The 18,137-nt window shown below is 41.5% G+C and overlaps 1 protein-coding gene across 5 annotated transcripts in view; it reads left to right on the top strand.

The window, feature by feature from the left end:
* The window catches only part of GBF1 (golgi brefeldin A resistant guanine nucleotide exchange factor 1), a 184,168-nt gene extending 166,350 nt beyond the window's left edge, over positions 1–17,818 (top strand). For 2 of the 5 annotated variants that reach the window (XM_083148526.1, XM_083148525.1), the window contains exons 32-40: positions 3,770–4,022; positions 8,434–8,639; positions 10,211–10,361; positions 11,249–11,379; positions 11,531–11,632; positions 12,965–13,078; positions 15,464–15,641; positions 15,894–16,031; positions 16,528–17,818. In XM_083148526.1, coding sequence (XP_083004652.1) covers positions 3,770–4,022; positions 8,434–8,639; positions 10,211–10,361; positions 11,249–11,379; positions 11,531–11,632; positions 12,965–13,078; positions 15,464–15,641; positions 15,894–16,031; positions 16,528–16,787 — 1,533 coding nt within the window. In that variant the 3' untranslated portion in view covers positions 16,788–17,818. The remainder of the gene's footprint in view (positions 1–3,769; positions 4,023–8,433; positions 8,640–10,210; positions 10,362–11,248; positions 11,380–11,530; positions 11,633–12,964; positions 13,079–15,463; positions 15,642–15,893; positions 16,032–16,527) is intronic. The other 3 variants (XM_083148530.1, XM_083148527.1, XM_083148528.1) reach the window with 3 other exon arrangements.
* The last annotated feature ends 319 nt before the right edge of the window (positions 17,819–18,137 follow it).

Below are 18,137 nucleotides of genomic sequence, written 5' to 3'. Positions count from 1 at the left end.
GTGTATAAACTGGGCCAAGGATTAAAAAGTACATTACACTGTGAGAAACGAGAGGTGAATATGAAGGTTCTCAGTCCAGGTCCATCTCGTTTTGTCACACACCTCCGCCACTTTTTAAACTTGAGCCCAAGTCTTTTCTGCAGACCCTACCGCAGGGTATAGGTTGTCCTCTGTAAGTTGAGCGAACTCCTGCTTGGATGTGCACAGACTCCAGCATTCACATGTGTCCCCATGTTGTGTTCTTGTAGCCGCCAGCACTGACCAGTTCCCCGAACCTCTGCAGGGAGTCTTTGTCTCCTTCTCCAGTAGCTACTCTGAGCCTTACTGTCTGAATGACCTCCCCACTGCCTTTCTATGATTGCCTGGGAACTTGCCTGGCTATGTCTACACCTCCGCCTGTTCCTATCTGTCCTGGGGTTGGTCATTTCCCCAGTCTGCATCTGCTTATGGACAGACTGTCTGCAGGATTCCTGATGTTCACTAACTCCTACAGGGACTACTGACAGCACACAGCCCTCAATATCCTGCTGTTTATGCAGCCTTCCAACCTCCTGCGTCTGCCTGCCACTGATGTAGCCCTGCTGTACCTTATTCTGGCAGTCTGCACAGTTGGCTACGTAGCGGTCTACATCCCTTGCTAATCCTAGCCACATGAAATGCTGCTTGAGCAGAGCTCGTGTTCTCCGTTTTCCCAAATGCTCTGTACCACCGGTGACATGGGCCTGAACTAGGAACCGACTCTGATATTCATGTGGGACTACCAGCCTGCACCTATTATTCAGACTAGACACCGTATACAGTAATCCATCCACCCAAATACATTCCTCTGGCATCCCTGTCTCATATGCCATGTCTGCTATTGCCCGTATTCCTTCTAGTTCTGGATCTAGTAACTGGGCTTCTCTCATTCTAGACTTATCCTCCTCCCCCATTACTAACCCACCTTCAGGATGGTCTTGGCTACTCACCCTCAGAGGTCCGGAGATGGAGAAAATGGGCTGCTGGCGTCTGGTTGTCACTGGTGTGTAGGGGTAGAAATTCTTCTGCTGCCTTGCACTCTCCTTTCCACAAGCCACAAAATGGCCATTGGCACCTGCCACCCTCACCTCTGGTGCATCAGGGTGGTAGTGTTTGTTGTTCTGGGGATTGCTCCTGCCCACAACACCCATGGGTGGTGATTGTTTCAATTGAAATCTCTTCCTGGGACACTCCCGATGGATATGTCCCCAGTGGCCACATCGATGACACTGCTTCCAGACTTGTCCCTGGTGTGATATCTCTGGTCCTCGGTTGCTAGGTCGCATTGGGCCTTCCTTCTGCCCCTTTTCTGACATGTCCTGGGACTGTGGCTTCCACTGGGCCACCCATTCCTGTAGGCCGAGTAAAATCTCAGGCAGCCCTGCTTTTACTGACCCGAGCCCTTTTCTCCAGATCCACTGACCCAGGACTTCCTGCAGCTCTTGGAGAAGCTGACCATAGTCGCAGCTTTTAGTGCGCAATGCTGACTGACCTTTGGTGAGTTTGGTCTGTACAGTAGCTGTGATCTCAGGGAGACTTTCTGGCTGCTCCCTATAAAGTAGTGCCAGCTCTGAGGGTTCCAATCGTGTCTGCTCCTTGGGTAGTGAAGTTGTATAGTAACTCACCCCAGTCTCCTTAGCCGATTCCTTGGCCTTCACGATCCCTGAAGCATAACTCCTGACTTGGGAAAATTCCGCCATTGGGTCTTTTGCTATTTTCATCTAGACTGCCTCATCGAGTAGGGAAAGGTCCAGTCTGTGTTGTGCTGTCCCTGCAAGGCTCTTAGACCACAATCGCTTGTGTCCCTCACAGCCTTCCCGGTTCTTGTCAAACCGGACCGAGTGATCCCACTGCTGCCGCCAAATGTGAGGAAACCACCCTTAGCTGGGAAGGTGGTTACCCTTGGTGGGATGCAAATCACTCGGGCAGACAAGACTTTATTAAAAATAAGTCTTTATTATGACAGCACAACAGAAAAGATGGTCCCATGGTACAGGATAATTGGTAGCATAGATCCTCCTGCAGCCTCTCACAGTCAGTGCCCTGATATAGCAATCTCAGTATCCTGCAGCCTTACCACTACCGTTAGCTAGACAACCCTGTGTCCTGGTAGGGTTTCCTCTGATGTCTTAGTTACAGGACCCACCAGGATAGAATATCTTCATAGAGAAACTGTTCTCCTTATATACCTGGCTGGCAGATCCCCCCTGGTGCCACAAAGTCTACTCAGGGGGTAGGCTCAGATATCCCAATGCTGGGTCAGCCAATATAGTGCAGCAGAGGCCCATTGTACATCCCCTGGGGGGGTCTGACCTATTATCTCCCAGGTTACCTAGATACATCTCTTTGTCTGGCAGCTATTTTATCAGTCACTCAGGCATTGTTCTGCTACATTACCAGCAACACCTATCACACCTCCCACAATGGACTAGGGACTGTGATACACATGGTAATTAGCTAGCCCAGCTACCTGGCTCTGCTTTCTGTCCCACACTATGGCAATGACCTGTATCTCTCCAATACTTACAATCCCGCAGTATAGACCTGATAACAGTACATAATAATACACATAACTCACAGGTGCTCTTGTGTATAAACTGGGCCAAGGATTAAAAAGTACATTACACTGTGAGAAACTAGAGGTGAATATGAAGGTTCTCAGTCCAGGTCCATCTCGTTTTGTCACAAGATGCATTCAAGATTTATTGGATCCATCAGCCTTGGCTGGGATCGCATACGATACATTGTATGCAGTAGGGCTGCATACATTGGATCTTATGCGACTCTGCTGCCGGGGAGTTTAATGGATATCTTTTGCGACTTTTACCTCTGAGAAGTTTTATAAGTGCATGGGATCCTTTAAACTTGAGGTACTCATACGATTAATTATTTAAGTGCATACATATACTGTGTATAAATTGGTTATTATTGGTTTTAAAAATGAAATAAATTATTTTAGAGCTAGCTAAGAAATGTGTTGGCAAGCCGATCGTATTAGCCATACCTGTATTTCTGTAAGCCATTCGCAGTCTTGCACATGGCGAGTTTTCACTCTTGCTTAGGCGGAGATTATCTGATTGTAGGGCTCTGCAAAATCGCACAGCAGTGATCAGGTCTGAATAATTCCTTAACTTTGGTATCCAAATGCTTTTCTTATATAATACATTGAGTCTTTTATTTGATATGGCCATCTGGTGTCTTTATATATCAATAGTTTACCTGTAAATTCTGGTCTTTATTATAAGGATATCATATACATAAATACATGTGTGTGTATATAAGAACTCTAGAATATTTACTTTCACATATTAAGTTGGAGATTTAAACACTTTCTATATACTTTGATGCATAGCAACACATCAATCAGACATTTGCTTTTATTTGTATAAGTATATAAGTATAAAGCCTTTCCTATAAACTGAAATCTAAGTGGTGGATGTGGGTAGCAGACTGCTTTGGTGCAGTTAGCACTTTAGTGATAAGTTAGCCTATAAAGTCGTATCTAACTGCTCTTCTCCCATTCTTACACCGCTCCCATTCACTGTGTTATATATAAAGCAAAATTAAGTTGTCAGAAGATGCAATAGGCTAAGAAGACAGGGAAAGCAGCACACTAGACGCACTTTATTTGGCATGCAGAGAGGCTGCATTGCATCACTGTTTGTGCTGTATAGTATATACCATGTTTACAATTTGCATGAAAATACGTGTTGTCTAATGTTCAGATATTCGGTATATCTATTTTTTACAGGTTGGAAAGGAGGATGTAGACTCTTCGAAAGTGGCTGCAGTAATAAGCAAGCCAGGGGCAAATACTCCAGTAAACCAATACAACTTAACGATCGGTCTGGACTTTGGACCACATGATACCAAATCTCTCATGAAGAGCGTGGAGTCTCTGTCTTTCATTGTCCGTGATGCTGCCCACGTCACACCAGAGAATTTTGAATTGTGTGTGAAGACTATTCGTGTCTTTGTAGAGGCGAGTCTAAACGGAGGTGTGTGTAAGTGTTGCTGCAGCTTTCTCCTTCTAACACCGCATATGCTTATTTGGCAGGCATGATACTGTCCATTTATATCTAGGAGCTTTGCCATTGAAGTGAATGGGAGCCAGCATACACATGTGCCCACCTTCTCCTCACTTCAATGCAAACGAGAGCAGGATGCTGTGCTTTGATCACATTGTGGCCCTGCTACATTACACTGCTATGCACAGCAACAACGTAGTGGGCACATCTGTATATCAGTATGGGTTATAGTATGGGTAAGGTTCTGCTCTTCTCAAATCATTTAGCTTATATCAGTAGCTGAGTAGGTCCGCATGGAGAAGTCACTGGTTGCATGCCTATGCTGTGACCTCTCCTTTGTCTTGGAGTTTGGCTGTTCCTATTACAATCTAGAGGGCAACCATGAGTTCAAATAAATTATAATTGAATCCTTTGTGAACTGTACATTATCAGCCTTGATAATACTCAATGACTACATGATCTGCACTGTAAATAAACATGAGATTTGGGTGATATAAGGAAACAAAATACTAACATACAAATAAAGTAAATGGTTTAGCGCAAACTAAAACAGGCCATTTGTTCAGAATCACACTATCTTTTCTCATGTTACTGCAGCTGTACAACTAATGTTGCAACTGTCTGATTTCTACGTGCTGCTCGGTTCCACATGAACTAGCAAGCACAGGAACAGTCAAGTGTTTCTTTTGGTGTTCCCATCCCAGTTTCCCACCTCCAGGGAGGAAAAGGCTTTTGCACCAACTTTCACTCAGTTATATTCCTCAGTTCCATAGTTCAGGATCAAACATAGACCTATAGGCTCCCATACACTATGCGATTTGAGCGTGTGTTTGACGTCCGATCCAATGTATTGTCCTGTGCGCATCATATGTACTGCAGCAGAGATTGCATTCAGAATGGCCGTATGTGATGTATCGAATGCGATCCTGCCACCCAGGAGGGTCCCAGGCTGCTCAAGTGTAATTGGATGAGACTTCACCCATAGAAGAAGAGCCATATCTAATATGCTTAAAGGGTTCCTTTCTATTCAATTGAATCTGGATCATATCACATGGCACAGTATACCTATTAGATTTTGACTATATAGTACAGATCTGTACTAAATATTCTTGCCTGCAGTCTATTTTTCTTTTCTGAAACGTACATTGGGATGGGATGCGGCTGAAAGCCATTCGATTTTGATTCTCTAAGCAAAATTGAATTAAAAAAAAATAATCTAAATCAAACCACGTGTACACCCCATTACATGGATATTTCCATTTGAGGATATCAACAGCAGTTCTTTGGTTTGCAGTGCTGGTGGATCATATCCAGTTTTGAGCCTTTCGGTTTGGGCTTTCTGTGGATCCTTGTGTGTTTACTAATAATCGATACCCTTCTGTATTTGAACAACATTCTCATTTTGTCTGTCATCTGCCCCCCTTCATGAACATCTATGACTATCTCTGGAGGTTCTGCAGTCTTACAGGTGGCTAATCAATTGTCAAAAGTCCAGCTTTTCCCCATCTCAAAAAAATACTTAATAGAGCGATACTGGATTCCAAAGTTCAACAAGTCTTCGATCTAAGAGAGGAGCTGGTGTAATTGCAGAACACTATTTGTTTCTCTTCAAGAGCATTGTGTCAATATACTGTATCTGTGTATTCGTGCCCACTTTTGACATTGTGGAATATGCGTAGTTTCACTCCATACCCCTGCAGTTGGTACTCTTACAGTGTAACCGCTCTCAATTTCACCTCAATTTTCAGACACTAATTATTTCCCAGAAGTTTTCACTCCTTACTTTGGTGCCTCCAGTCATCCTACTTGGACAATAGTATGTCCTTCGTGACCTTGGGTTGGGTGGTTCTTACTATGGTTGTGAGTCTCCACGGTTGGTGTGTGGTGACTTCTGAACACACTTTTCAGGTGCATTAGTTTAGGACTCTTGCTCGTAAATTCCATATCCCAGAGATTATGGTTGTTTACCACATTATATATCAGGCAAGGCCGTAGCATCAGGGCACTGTAATGCAGTTTGTCAGATAACACAACCATGGTCGCATACATCAACCTTGAGGGATACACCCACTGTGCTGTAAGATGTAAGTACAGCAATTTATATCCAAGGTTCCAGAATTTGGGAACACTGACTTCCTCAGTCATCACAATATTTACTCAGACAAGTGGTCCTTTCATCTCATGGTATACCAGGTGCTAATCCATCACTGTGGATATCCAGACATAGACATTATGGCCCCAGCAGCAAGCTTCCACTACACTGCTAGTAGATGGCCATACCTTCTGTCTCAGGGTCCATGTCACCACATGAACCTTGCTTGTCTAGCTTTATCAAGTTGACTATTGAGAGTAGTTTTTCAGATTTGGTACTCTGGACCATTCTTTGCACTGGAAACCATCCTCCATATATGTGGATTTAATGTGACTGGTGTTCTGGCCAACACCTGGATCTAATGATTTTCCAAATAGCCTGGGTTTTATCATTCTTAAGCTGTGTACACACGGTGCAATATATTGCTCAGTGTCTCGTTTTCATCAACAACAAGAGATGGTCACTGATGAAAAGGAGACTCTCTGCTAGGGGAGCTGCAGGGGGAAATAGCTGATCGCAGGATCGTGCACCCGGCAATTAACACAGCACATACAAATCACTGGCAATATGGTCGCTCAGCGACCATATTGCCAGCTATATGTGCTTAAAATTGCTCCGTGTGTACACAGCTTTACAGTCACAAATCCAAACCTGCTTGTATCTCCTCCTTATTTGTCTTTTTTCAGTAAAAGATGGCCCTTTTAGAAGCAATTCATACCTTTTGTGCAGGCAGTTCTCCACATTCAGCTTCCCTTTATTCCCCTGGTTGCACCATGCAAATTGACTTTGGTGCTGCTGGCCCATTAGTCACCGCCCTTTGAGCTTCTTTTGGCCATAGCTTCAGCCCGATGTGTTAAAATGTGTGTCATGTCTCATCCATCTCAGTCTCTTATCTTTCATCGGGATCCGTCGGTTTTCCTTGCACGGCTTCGATACCTTACAAAGGTGTTTAATGTAAACCAGGAAATCATGGTCCCCTCTCTTCAATATCTTAAAAAATGTCACCTTAGCTTTCATCGATGTTGTGAGAGCTCTCCATATCTATGTGGATACAACCAAGGATATTTGCAGTTCACATTCACTGTGATGATTTTCAATAATCAAGGCTAGCCAGCCTCCAATGGAATAGACTGACCATTTACCAGATATAAACTTTAGCTTCTTAAAATGCCAACATCTCTGTGAGAGATATGCAAACTATCGGCTAAAGATGCTAGCATCACTCACAATTGTTATATGAATTAAAATAAAAATTGTAAAAAAAAAAATATATATATATATATATATATATATATATATATATATATATATATATATATTATATATATATATATATATATATATATATTATATTATATTATATATTTCCTATAAAAGGTATACATTACAGGTTATTATGAAGAATAAACATTTTGCTTGCCAATTTTCACACCAATTTTGACAAATTCACTTGCCACTTAAAGCGTTAATACAAGTCTTTTTGTCATGGGTAAAAATATCCAAGTTATGCGCATTATCGAAAAAAAAAATTCCATTCAAAATGAAACCGTTCAGTAGGATCATATGTAAAATTACTGTATGTATCCCTCTTTTGTAGGGAGTATCCTCTGACAGAAAGTCTATAAAAGTCTATATAATTTTAGAAAGTGTTATCATAAGGTGCATTATGTTTTACAGTGGATTATTAGCTGCCACATTGGGCAGTATTCAATGCTCCCGATTCATTGGGGTTTTTTTTCCGGCTAATCTTTTTCACTGGAAATCTGATTCACTCTATTCAATGTTCACTGTTCCCCGAAAGTGAACAGTGAATGCCGGCCAGTTCTCCGTTTTATGCTCACTGCAATTCGCTGGTGTATTTCAATAGGGTTTTCACAGGGATTCACCGAGATTGTATTTAATGCTAAGATGGAGAACTGCTTCAGCATGATTTTCGCCATGATTCACCATTTTGCATTCGACATCTTTTAAAGGTGAACTGGAAAGTGATCTTTTAAAATAACGGGTTTTTTTTTTGTGAAGGGGCATGCTTTTTTATTCACGTGTATATGAATATATATTTTTTAAAAAAATTGGGCGGTCTTCCTGTTCATTACATCACTAAGAACTGAAGGCTGGGGCCACATTTGGGTGCCAGCCGAACAGCCCTAGGAATGAACATTACAAAGCTGTTTCCATCTGTGTGAATAAGAATGATTCATTGTAATATCTACACCATGTTGCAGCACAGTAGTTGCTATAACAACTCTATCACATCCATATGTAAATTGTTACACAAATGTTTGTTTTTTAAAGGGTATAAATCTCAAGAGAAACGAATGAAGAGCCACAAGTATGACAGCAAAGCCAATCGTTTCAAGAAGAAAAGCAAGGAGAAGGAAAACCCAATGCGTCGCCCAAGGGTCTCTGCCCAACGTCAGTACCGTTCTCACAGTGATGATGAGGACGACGAGAGTGTGCCGGCCAGCTACCACACTGTGTCATTACAGGTTAGTCATGACGTAAGTATGACAGGCCTGGCCTCCTCCTTCATATCTCCCTATACGTGCTGGATTACTGTCGGGAAATGAGGACTACTTTTTTTCCTGCAAATATTTTTTTGCCATGATCTTAAATTGCATCTTTGATTTCACATACATGAATGCCCATAAGCAACTTGCAGCATTGTGCCCTTTCAGCACAAATGCCATTTTATATTGGTTAGTTTCTGGGATGGCTTAAGCTCCAGCTCCAGACTTCCACACTGAACATTGGCCATCATCATGGCTGACTAGCTTACCACACAGTTGGCCATAAATCATAATTATTAAAGTTGTATTTCAAACAATTCAGCTTTTGTTGTGTATTTAGGGATACATAGCGGCTGATAATAAGTGGTATATACACACACGTCTCTGGCCGCGCCCATGCAGTACTGGTCACAGCTCCTCCCCTTCTCCGTATAGGCCCTTGAACCATTTTTAGCCTCAGCCTCATTAGTCTGGTCATGACTCTATTATGGGATTTATTACAAGTTAAACGTGAAAGTGGTAAGCAACACATGCCTGATATGCATTCTGAAAATAAAATGTATCCTACAATTAATAGGCTACAGTATTCAGAACCCATTTTGCCATTGCACCCTGTATAGGATACAGTGTGAGATGACCTGACTGGTACCACGATAATGTACTCTGGCTGTGGCCTACTCTTATTATTCATTTGTATTTTAGATCTGAATCTGCCATACACATGTTTATACACGAGATGCGCAAAATGGATACATCTATCCCAAGTGGTTGTATCTTCTTTGTTTCCGAGGCTTATATCTCCTTTTAGTCCCATTCTGGTGAAGGATTATGGGTTCTGTCCGCTAGACATACCAACACTTGATTTCCATCTCTTGCTGTTGTGGTGTAAAAGTCTATGGGGGTTATTCAGACCTGATCGCGATGGGTGAGACAGGCTGATCGAGGCCAGAACTAATGTCACACACCCACCCTGAAACCACCTGAGCACATCTGTATTTTTTATGACACTCCCAGAAATTGCCAGCCCATAAACGGCGGCTTCCTATCAGTCATGTTTTAAAGAATTTAATTTGATAATTGATCGCCGTTTAAATTCACATTACCATAAACAGCTCTGAATAACCCCCTATGTTCCCTAATAGAGGTGGGTTCCTGTCTGGAATTGTTTCTGCTCTCTATGTACCTATATGTACTTCTTCCTGTACTTGGAGGAGGATATGGCCTGTGTTCTTACGGAACATGTTGGGTGTTATATTTGCTCATTCACATCTACAGTTTTGCCATTTTTATCAATGTTGTTTTTAAACCAATATATTCATGTTCTAGAAAACTGAAAGAAAATGGTTTGGAAAGTGCTTAAATATAGTATTGTTGTTTGCAATATAGCTATCTATGGATATATCCAGGTAGATAACTGAAGATACTGTACTTCTCTCTCATTAACATCCATGTACAAATATATATATAGAATGCATTTGTACATCTGGGTTGTTTTTTTTCTAAAACTCCCATTTCTCTCACTTCTCGTAGATAGCTTCACCTCTTTCTATTAACTTTTTTAGCTTCTTGATCTGATGCACACACTTCACACAAGGGCTGCCAACATATACAGTTCTTGGGCAGAGGAACAGCGCCATCTAGAGACTGCGGGGGAGAAGATCACTGCCGACTCTAGGACTCTGTGGTCGAACTGCTGGTGTCCATTACTACAAGGTGAGAAATAGTGCACAGTACTGGAATCTGACATCTCTTTCAAAACATTGGATCCACTTGTATTATAGAAACAGTTTCAATGTAGCAGAGGTTTGTGTCATAAGAATATCTTTTACTAACAGGGCTCAAGATAAGCCACAATTTGCGGTTATCAGATCTTTGCCTGTACATTTTTTTTTTAGATGCACACAGTAAAATAAATCTGTCTCTAGTTCTACTGTGTTGAAATATACAGTGTTGGCCCTGATTTTGCTGTGTTGATATATATGCAGAGTTGGCCTAATTCTACTGTGTTTCAGTAAATTTCTTTCCATTATTTACAGTCTACTGCACACACATTATTGTAGTTGTCTTTAGAATGCTTGTTATCCATTAAAATAAGTGACACATTTAATTATAGCTGGGTAAATACTAAACAGATATAAATCATTCTAGATAAACCATATATTTGTAGTGCATTGGCTGGTGTGTACACCCAAAATATCGGTGACTGACCCGTCTGTATAGTCATTTAATATTAGTTTACAAAATAATTTTGCCTGTTCTGTGTTACAGAAACACACTGTTGTAAGTAGCAGTCTTCTGTTCGGACAAGAAGAGCAAGCGTCTGAATATATTTTCCTATGTACCAGGTTCTGATTACACAATATATTATGGCTCACAAGAGTGGTGCTAGGATTTCAGAAATACAGAAACACATATCCGCATAGCTGTCCTCTGGAAAATTACATTTAATATGTCATATACAACCATTATCTTGGTATGATTAGACAACACAGTGTTTGTTTTAATAAATATCTTACAGATTCATGCCAAAGGTTATGATGAGTGCAAAAACTTGCTTTGCTGAAGATATTAAAGACTGAACATCTGCCTTTTTATTTTAGGAATTGCCTGGCTGTGCTGCGATGCTCGGCGCCAGGTCAGAATGCAAGCTCTCACGTACTTGCAGAGAGCTCTCTTAGTACATGATCTACAGGCATTGGATGCTCTTGAATGGGAAGCCTGCTTTAACAAGGTGATCATTTTTTTACATGTCTCGTATACTGTTACACTTGCCGTAGCATTCAATGAAAGTTGGATCTTCACGTTTGACTAGAAAAGGGAAAACTGAACATCCTTATCATTGCCAAGTATCCTCTTCCATTTTTTTCTTGTTTCTTTAATAGGTGCTATTTCCACTGTTAACAAAGTTATTAGAGAATATAAGCCCAGCGGACGTGGGTGGCATGGAGGAGACACGGATGAGAGCATCTACACTGCTTTCTAAGGTGTGGAACAATACATAGTATGGTGCCTATTATCGGAGATGTGCAGATTCTTTTTTTCAGTTTGAAGTGTAGCCTTTTTTAAATATTGGATCCATAGACCTATGTATTATTATTAACATTATTAATATTATTATTGTTGGTTTATTATTAATATGTTTTAATAAATGCTAAAAGTGCCGGAGACCTGTCTCTTTCCTTCCAGTGATTAATTTATGGTTACTGAGATGAGGGTATAGGGGAAGGGGGCTACCTGTGCCACTTGTAGAAGTGATATTATGTATTCATTTGTGTAAATCCACAGTAATTAGATAGTAGCAGGTACGCAGGGTATTTTATGGTTATGACAGAAGTCTAGACTATGATGGTAGATAAGACTCCCTTGCCTCACCTTCTCTACCCATGTACACAAACACTTATTTTGCCCATGTAACTCACCAGTATTTTGGGGGATTGTGGGAGGAAACCGGAATACCTGGAGGAAACCCACACAAGTATGGAGAGAATATACAAACTCCACAATGTTAGGGCCATGGCGGGAATCAAAACCAACGACCTCAGTGCTGTGAGGTAGCCATACTAACAATTAAACTCTCCATTCCGCAGTTATCCCTTGGTAGGTATTTAGGACCTTATTTTGGCCTGTTCCTACGGCCGCATGCGTTCGCATGTGTCCGATGTTTGTGCTTTACGAATTTCTGTGCATGCACTTGGTGCGTGCGGCCACGGCGAACAGAATGTTCGCCAACCTTGCGGCAGGGGGTGGCCTGTTAGCATATGGGAACGCCCAGCGTTTCATGGGCGTTCCCATGAGAACGCTGGGCGTTCCCATGCTTATGCGGCCGTGACGGACATTTGGGGGGCTGCCCGCTCACTTCCTCCTGAAGGTGCACGCATATGTAAGGTTGCTCAGAGCAACCTTACATATGTGTGCACCTTCCACATCTTTCGATGGTCGGCGACCATTGAAAGATGTAGGAGGTTCCCGCTGACATGTGAATGGATGTTTTTGTAAAACATCCATTCGCATGCCGTGCAAACGTACGCGCTCTGCGGATGGTGGGCTGGTGTGCCACCATTTGCAAGTTGGGGTTTGGTGGACTTGCAAGGCTGCAAATTCGCAGCCTTGTAAATCAACCAGAATAACCCCCTTAGAGTAATGCTGGGTAATTGCTCTTCTGTCCAATGTGCGCTATATATCCGCACACCTATCCAACGTTTCTGCCTGCAGAGGTCTGTGTAGTTTTATAGACGAGGATCAAGCATAACTTTTCTTGTACCCTTATGGTCGTGTTTCTTCTCCTTGGTGATCAGTATCGGTCTCTTTCTCTCTAGGTCTTCCTGCAGCATTTGTCTCCTCTGCTGTCTCTTAGCACATTCGCTGCCCTATGGCTGACCATACTGGAGTTTATGGACAAGTATATGCACGCCGGCTCGAGTGACTTACTGGTATGTTCAATGTACATGTTTCTTCTATTGAATTTACTCATTTTTATTGTATGTTCAGTTGTGTCCTCATATCATATATGTTCAGATGTGTCCTCAATACGCCGCACAGCTAGAAATGCCTGCATAAATTGAGTAGTCAGGTCCTGTGTTTTCCGCCTGCGTTAAGTATCTTTATTTATTTTTATTTTTGTGTGTGCCAAAAATGGCTTATTTGCAATGCATGCGAATACTTCACACTATAGAAGACTGTGCTGATATCTGTGCGCAACAGAGTCTATGAAGCTAAATGCAACATTGCAAGGAAATACACACTGCATTGTAGCACTTCCTACACAGACCTAGTCGCACACAGATATACAAGTGTCACATCAAATTAATCAGCTCAGTCTCTTCGTGTGTCTGAGCTGCATCCCGTTATGGCTAAGAGGCATTTTCACACAAAAGATGGCTGGTCTTAGTCTCACAGGACTCGGCATGCCAAAAAGGGCTGTTTTGGCACGACGGCATTAAAATATGACTACACATCTCTATGTAATAGTGATAGAATCTGAGTGTGCTGCACAAGTTTTAAGCCTTTGTGTCATCTTCCGTATAATATAAAACAGCAAATTAACTTTTCTGATGTCATTTTGCACAACTCCGGACTTGGTAGTCATTTTACAATATAACAGAACTAAAGGTGGTACGACTTTCCCAGGTTAAATTCTGTGTGTTTGTGTGTATGGATAGATATGGATATATAGATGTCTGAATTTATAGATATATAGAAATGGATATTCCCACACACAAAACATTAATTTATTACACCAAAATAAGGAGTAACACTCCTGCATGCAGCACTAGGAATAGGGCCATTATGTAGCTGATGTGTATGCAGAGAAACATGGCATATCCCCTGCCTACATCTTGCTATTATAATAATTGTTATTTACATAGCGCTCTCTCGCTCATAAGACTCAAAGAGCTTTACAGGCACAAAAAAGATTTCAGTAATGCAGCAATAACCAAACCACAAAGAAATTAAGCTGTGTCCAGAGTGATTATCGAATAAAGCAGGTTATTCATGTTCACATGCGAAGCTGCAAAATTTGCGGCTTAGAGCATGTGGATTAAACGCCGCCCGCACGAGCACGCCCCCCTCTTGCACACAGATTTCCCCTACACGCATGCGAATGGATATTTTAGCAGACCTTCGAATGATTTCTACGGCGCACGCAAATTTGACACACTCTAGTGCAGTGTTTTTCAACCAGTGTGCCGTGGCACACTAGTGTGTCTTGAGCTGTTCTCAAGTGTGCCCCCAGATCTAGAGATGCCCAAACCCATTTACAGCCACCACCAGTTCAAATGTTATTTACTGATCTCTTCTTTTCATGTAAAGGGCCAATGTTTTTTTATTTTTGTTACCTATGGGGATCAGTGTGATTGTTTTTAATGTGGGGGCCGATAGGTTTGTTTTTTTACTGTGGTGGCCAATGTGTTTTGCCCTGTGGGGATCTTAGGGTGTGCCTTGGCAATTTTAAAGTCCTATTTAGTGTGCCGCAAGGTAAAAAGGTTTTAAATCACTGCTCTAGTGTCTTAGATCTGCGGGCTCCCTGTACAGGAAGCTGCCCTACACCCGCATCCTTGCCAAATTACCATGGGAAAGCCCAGCATTTTCATGGGAACGCCCATGAAACACTGGGTGTTCCCATGGACGCAGCCCGTCGCCGGACCTGAATAAGGACCAAAGTCTATGATGGTTGGCAAGTATATAGAGCAATGCTAGCACACATACCTGACTATATTCAGGAAGGAGAATAAGCGTTGCAGGATAGATTTTTCTGTAGTCCTGGCATTATGTAATTAGACTCTTTGCTGCCTTTGCACCAGTAGGCAAGAATTCAGCCATCCCAACCATATGTATATGGGCAGCAGCACAATGCTTCTGTATTTGGGGGAGTCTGTGAGTGTCTATGTTCCTTTCTGGAGTTTGTACCTGACCATATAATACCCCGGTAACACTTGCAGCCATTCCCAGTCATTGCATGTATATGGGCAGAAATCGTGGAATTAGATTAGTGTTAGAGCATACTACCCGGAACAAAGTCCAGGGTTCCTGACCCTGCTCTCTACCAGGGTTAGGCTCAGACCCCGGCATTTGCCAGTTTTCTAAACTTAGCAAATTCCCGTGTCTCGTATCTGAAAGGGGTGTTAGTAGCCAATTCGTTTTTCTCTTCATTGTTTTTGTTATCACGCAAACCTTGCACTAATCACAAAGTTTATATTTGTAAAAAAATAAATGATTCCTCCATGAACATATTTTTTGTTTGCTTCTTCACCTGTTCTGTGAGGACTGACTTTGCATTTTGTTTTCCGTGAACTTTTCAAACTTTCCCACTTCAGATGGAAGCAATACCTGAATCCTTGAAAAACATGCTGCTAGTAATGGACACTGCTGGGATATTTCACAGCGCAGACTCACGGACGGGATACTCAGATCTGTGGGAGATCACATGGGAGAGGATAGACTGCTTCCTGCCTCGGCTAAGAGAGGAGCTTTTCAAGCAGACCGTAATACAGGGTATATGCTACTTACTAGTATACAGCTACCATTGTGTCACATTGCCATAATACTGCAAGGGATGGTATAGCAATATGCTTATACTGTAAATGATTTCAGGGAATAGTGATTAGAAGGGTGCACTTGGCAGCAAGTGTGTAATGGCCATGTTTTGGCTAGGTAATGTTGTAATCCAGCTACCTCCTAATAGATACATCTGATATTATTACATTTTACTATGTGACATACATTATAATAGAGGTGTTGTTTCAGATCCGCCACATGTAGCTGCAACTGAACCCCATCCTCAAAAGACGCTAGCAGCGCCCACTCTGGTTTCTGCTGCCACAGACTCCAGGCCAGTGCCACATCCAGCGCACCCTGAGAGACCAACTGAGCAAGGACTGTGTGGTAAGGATGAATGGTCGCCATTCAAATGACCAGTTCTGAGCGTGTACTACTAGTTGGTAATGTGTCATGTGTACATGCAGTCAAATTTGCCGATGTTGTTTATGACTAGGTGCATATCATCGAGTGCATACAAACCAGTACGATAAAACAAGACGGTCACTGGTTAAGCAAATGATATAGCTTTATCTTTATTATATATCAAATTGTTCTGTGTGTATTCACTATATTGTTCATTCTGGAGCTCTGAGGTATTAAAGATAAATCATTAATATTGTTAATACAGTCTCCTGAAGCACACAAATGAGCTGTGTCTGACACATCTGTAAATTGTGTGTAAATTGGTATATAATCAGAACTAAATTATTTTTTAAAAAACATTTTTATGTATAAGTACATAAATAAGCATACAGCCTATACAGATCAACATTTATATTTACCTATTATACAGTCATAGTAATATATTGGCAACAATTGTTCCTTTTCATTTGTCACACAGATCCAGACCCTACAAACCCAGTACATGGCTCCAATCCTTCCTGTACTCCAATTAGGATAAGTCCAGTCACAGAGATGCCACCTCCTATAACACAGTCTCCTCTCATCCTGCATACCCTGACGTCCCCTTTACAAGTTGGCGTTCCACCAATGTCGCTGCCAATCATCCTCAACCCTGCTTTAATAGAGGCTTCCTCCCCTGTTCCACTCTTGTCCACTCCTCGGCCCGCTGAAACATCGTCCATCTCGGAGGTCAATTGATCCCACTGTTATGAACAATGCCTGATTTACTTGTGAACTTGTAGTGGTGCTGGCATGGAAATCAGCTGCCATTTTTTATTTAAAGAACATAATTCTTCTAGAAGTTCTAAACCAATGAAACACAATGACAGTGGCTGGTTTCTGGAATAAGCAATCTTCTCATTTTATCCTGACAAACTGACTAACCATGTTGATCATCAGTCCAACAATCGAGCAATTGTAATAAACTCTGTACACTGTAAAGACATTTTATAATAGAAAGAAAAATTAGAATATCCGATGGGTTGATCTAAAAAGTAATCTGATGTTACATTGTAGGGATATTCAGTAGCCCCTACTTTATTGTAGATCAATGTGAGAGCCATTGGTCGTGTTCAGAACATTCCCTATATGAAATGTGTTGACTATTTCTCATGAACGTATATTTGTGTATTCGTGTTGTTCAGCGACTTGCACCTTATTGGAAATGTTTTGCCTCCCCTATTGGTTAGACTGTGTTATTAGCATTTTGCTTTTACCTGAAATATTTGCCTTTACCACCAGAGGGAAGCACAGATGCTGTACTGCAATTGAACCAAGTTCCTTTCGCTACAAGACATACTAGTCTAGTACTATTTAATAACAATGCTATCATATGGGCCAATGTAGTTTTAACAACATTTTATGTTGATTTGTTTTGGTTTTCTTTTTTAATTAGCCCTGTAGCATTGCTATTGCCACTGTGTAGACAACCTTTTTCACCTACTGTGTTTATCACATCGTATTTGAAGGTTTATCAAAGTAGGGCTTGCTGGGAGTTGTAGTTTAACTACGGGTCACCTGTTTGTTTGGTTATAATTACTGGTAGGTGACGTGTGCGACCGATGAAATACATTGGCTAAAGCATAGTAAACATTGGACATATATTTGGCAGGATAATTTAATTTAAATATAGGATCTTGACTAAACTGCTAAATTGTATAATGTTTGCACAGACTGACATTTAAACGCAATGTATTTTAAATGTCACTTTTATTTTAATCTTGGGGTGGGGGGGGGGGGGAGTTGTTACCCAAATTGTGGGGGTGGGTTTTTTTTTTTTTTGGAGGGGGGTGGGGGGGGGGGTGTTAAATGTTGATGTTTAACCCACTCTAATACTAAGTGGTCCTATGTGATCCATTGCAAAGCATTGCAGTTGAGAAAATCTAGAAAAGTTTACATCTGTCCCTATTATGTTTTAGTCTTGTGTCAATGTAAGATTATAACTTTCTTTTGCGTTTGGGCATACAGTTCTGTTTGTTATGGATTGTAGCTGGAGTCTTAGAGGACACATCACCATTCCTCTTAAAACCTTTTTCTTCCCTTGTTTTA

Source organism: Crinia signifera, chromosome 6 (assembly GCF_055691185.1).
Source record: "Crinia signifera chromosome 6, ASM5569118v1, whole genome shotgun sequence".
Taxonomy (NCBI): domain Eukaryota; kingdom Metazoa; phylum Chordata; class Amphibia; order Anura; family Myobatrachidae; genus Crinia; species Crinia signifera.
This window is presented reverse-complemented; position numbering and strand designations above follow the sequence as displayed.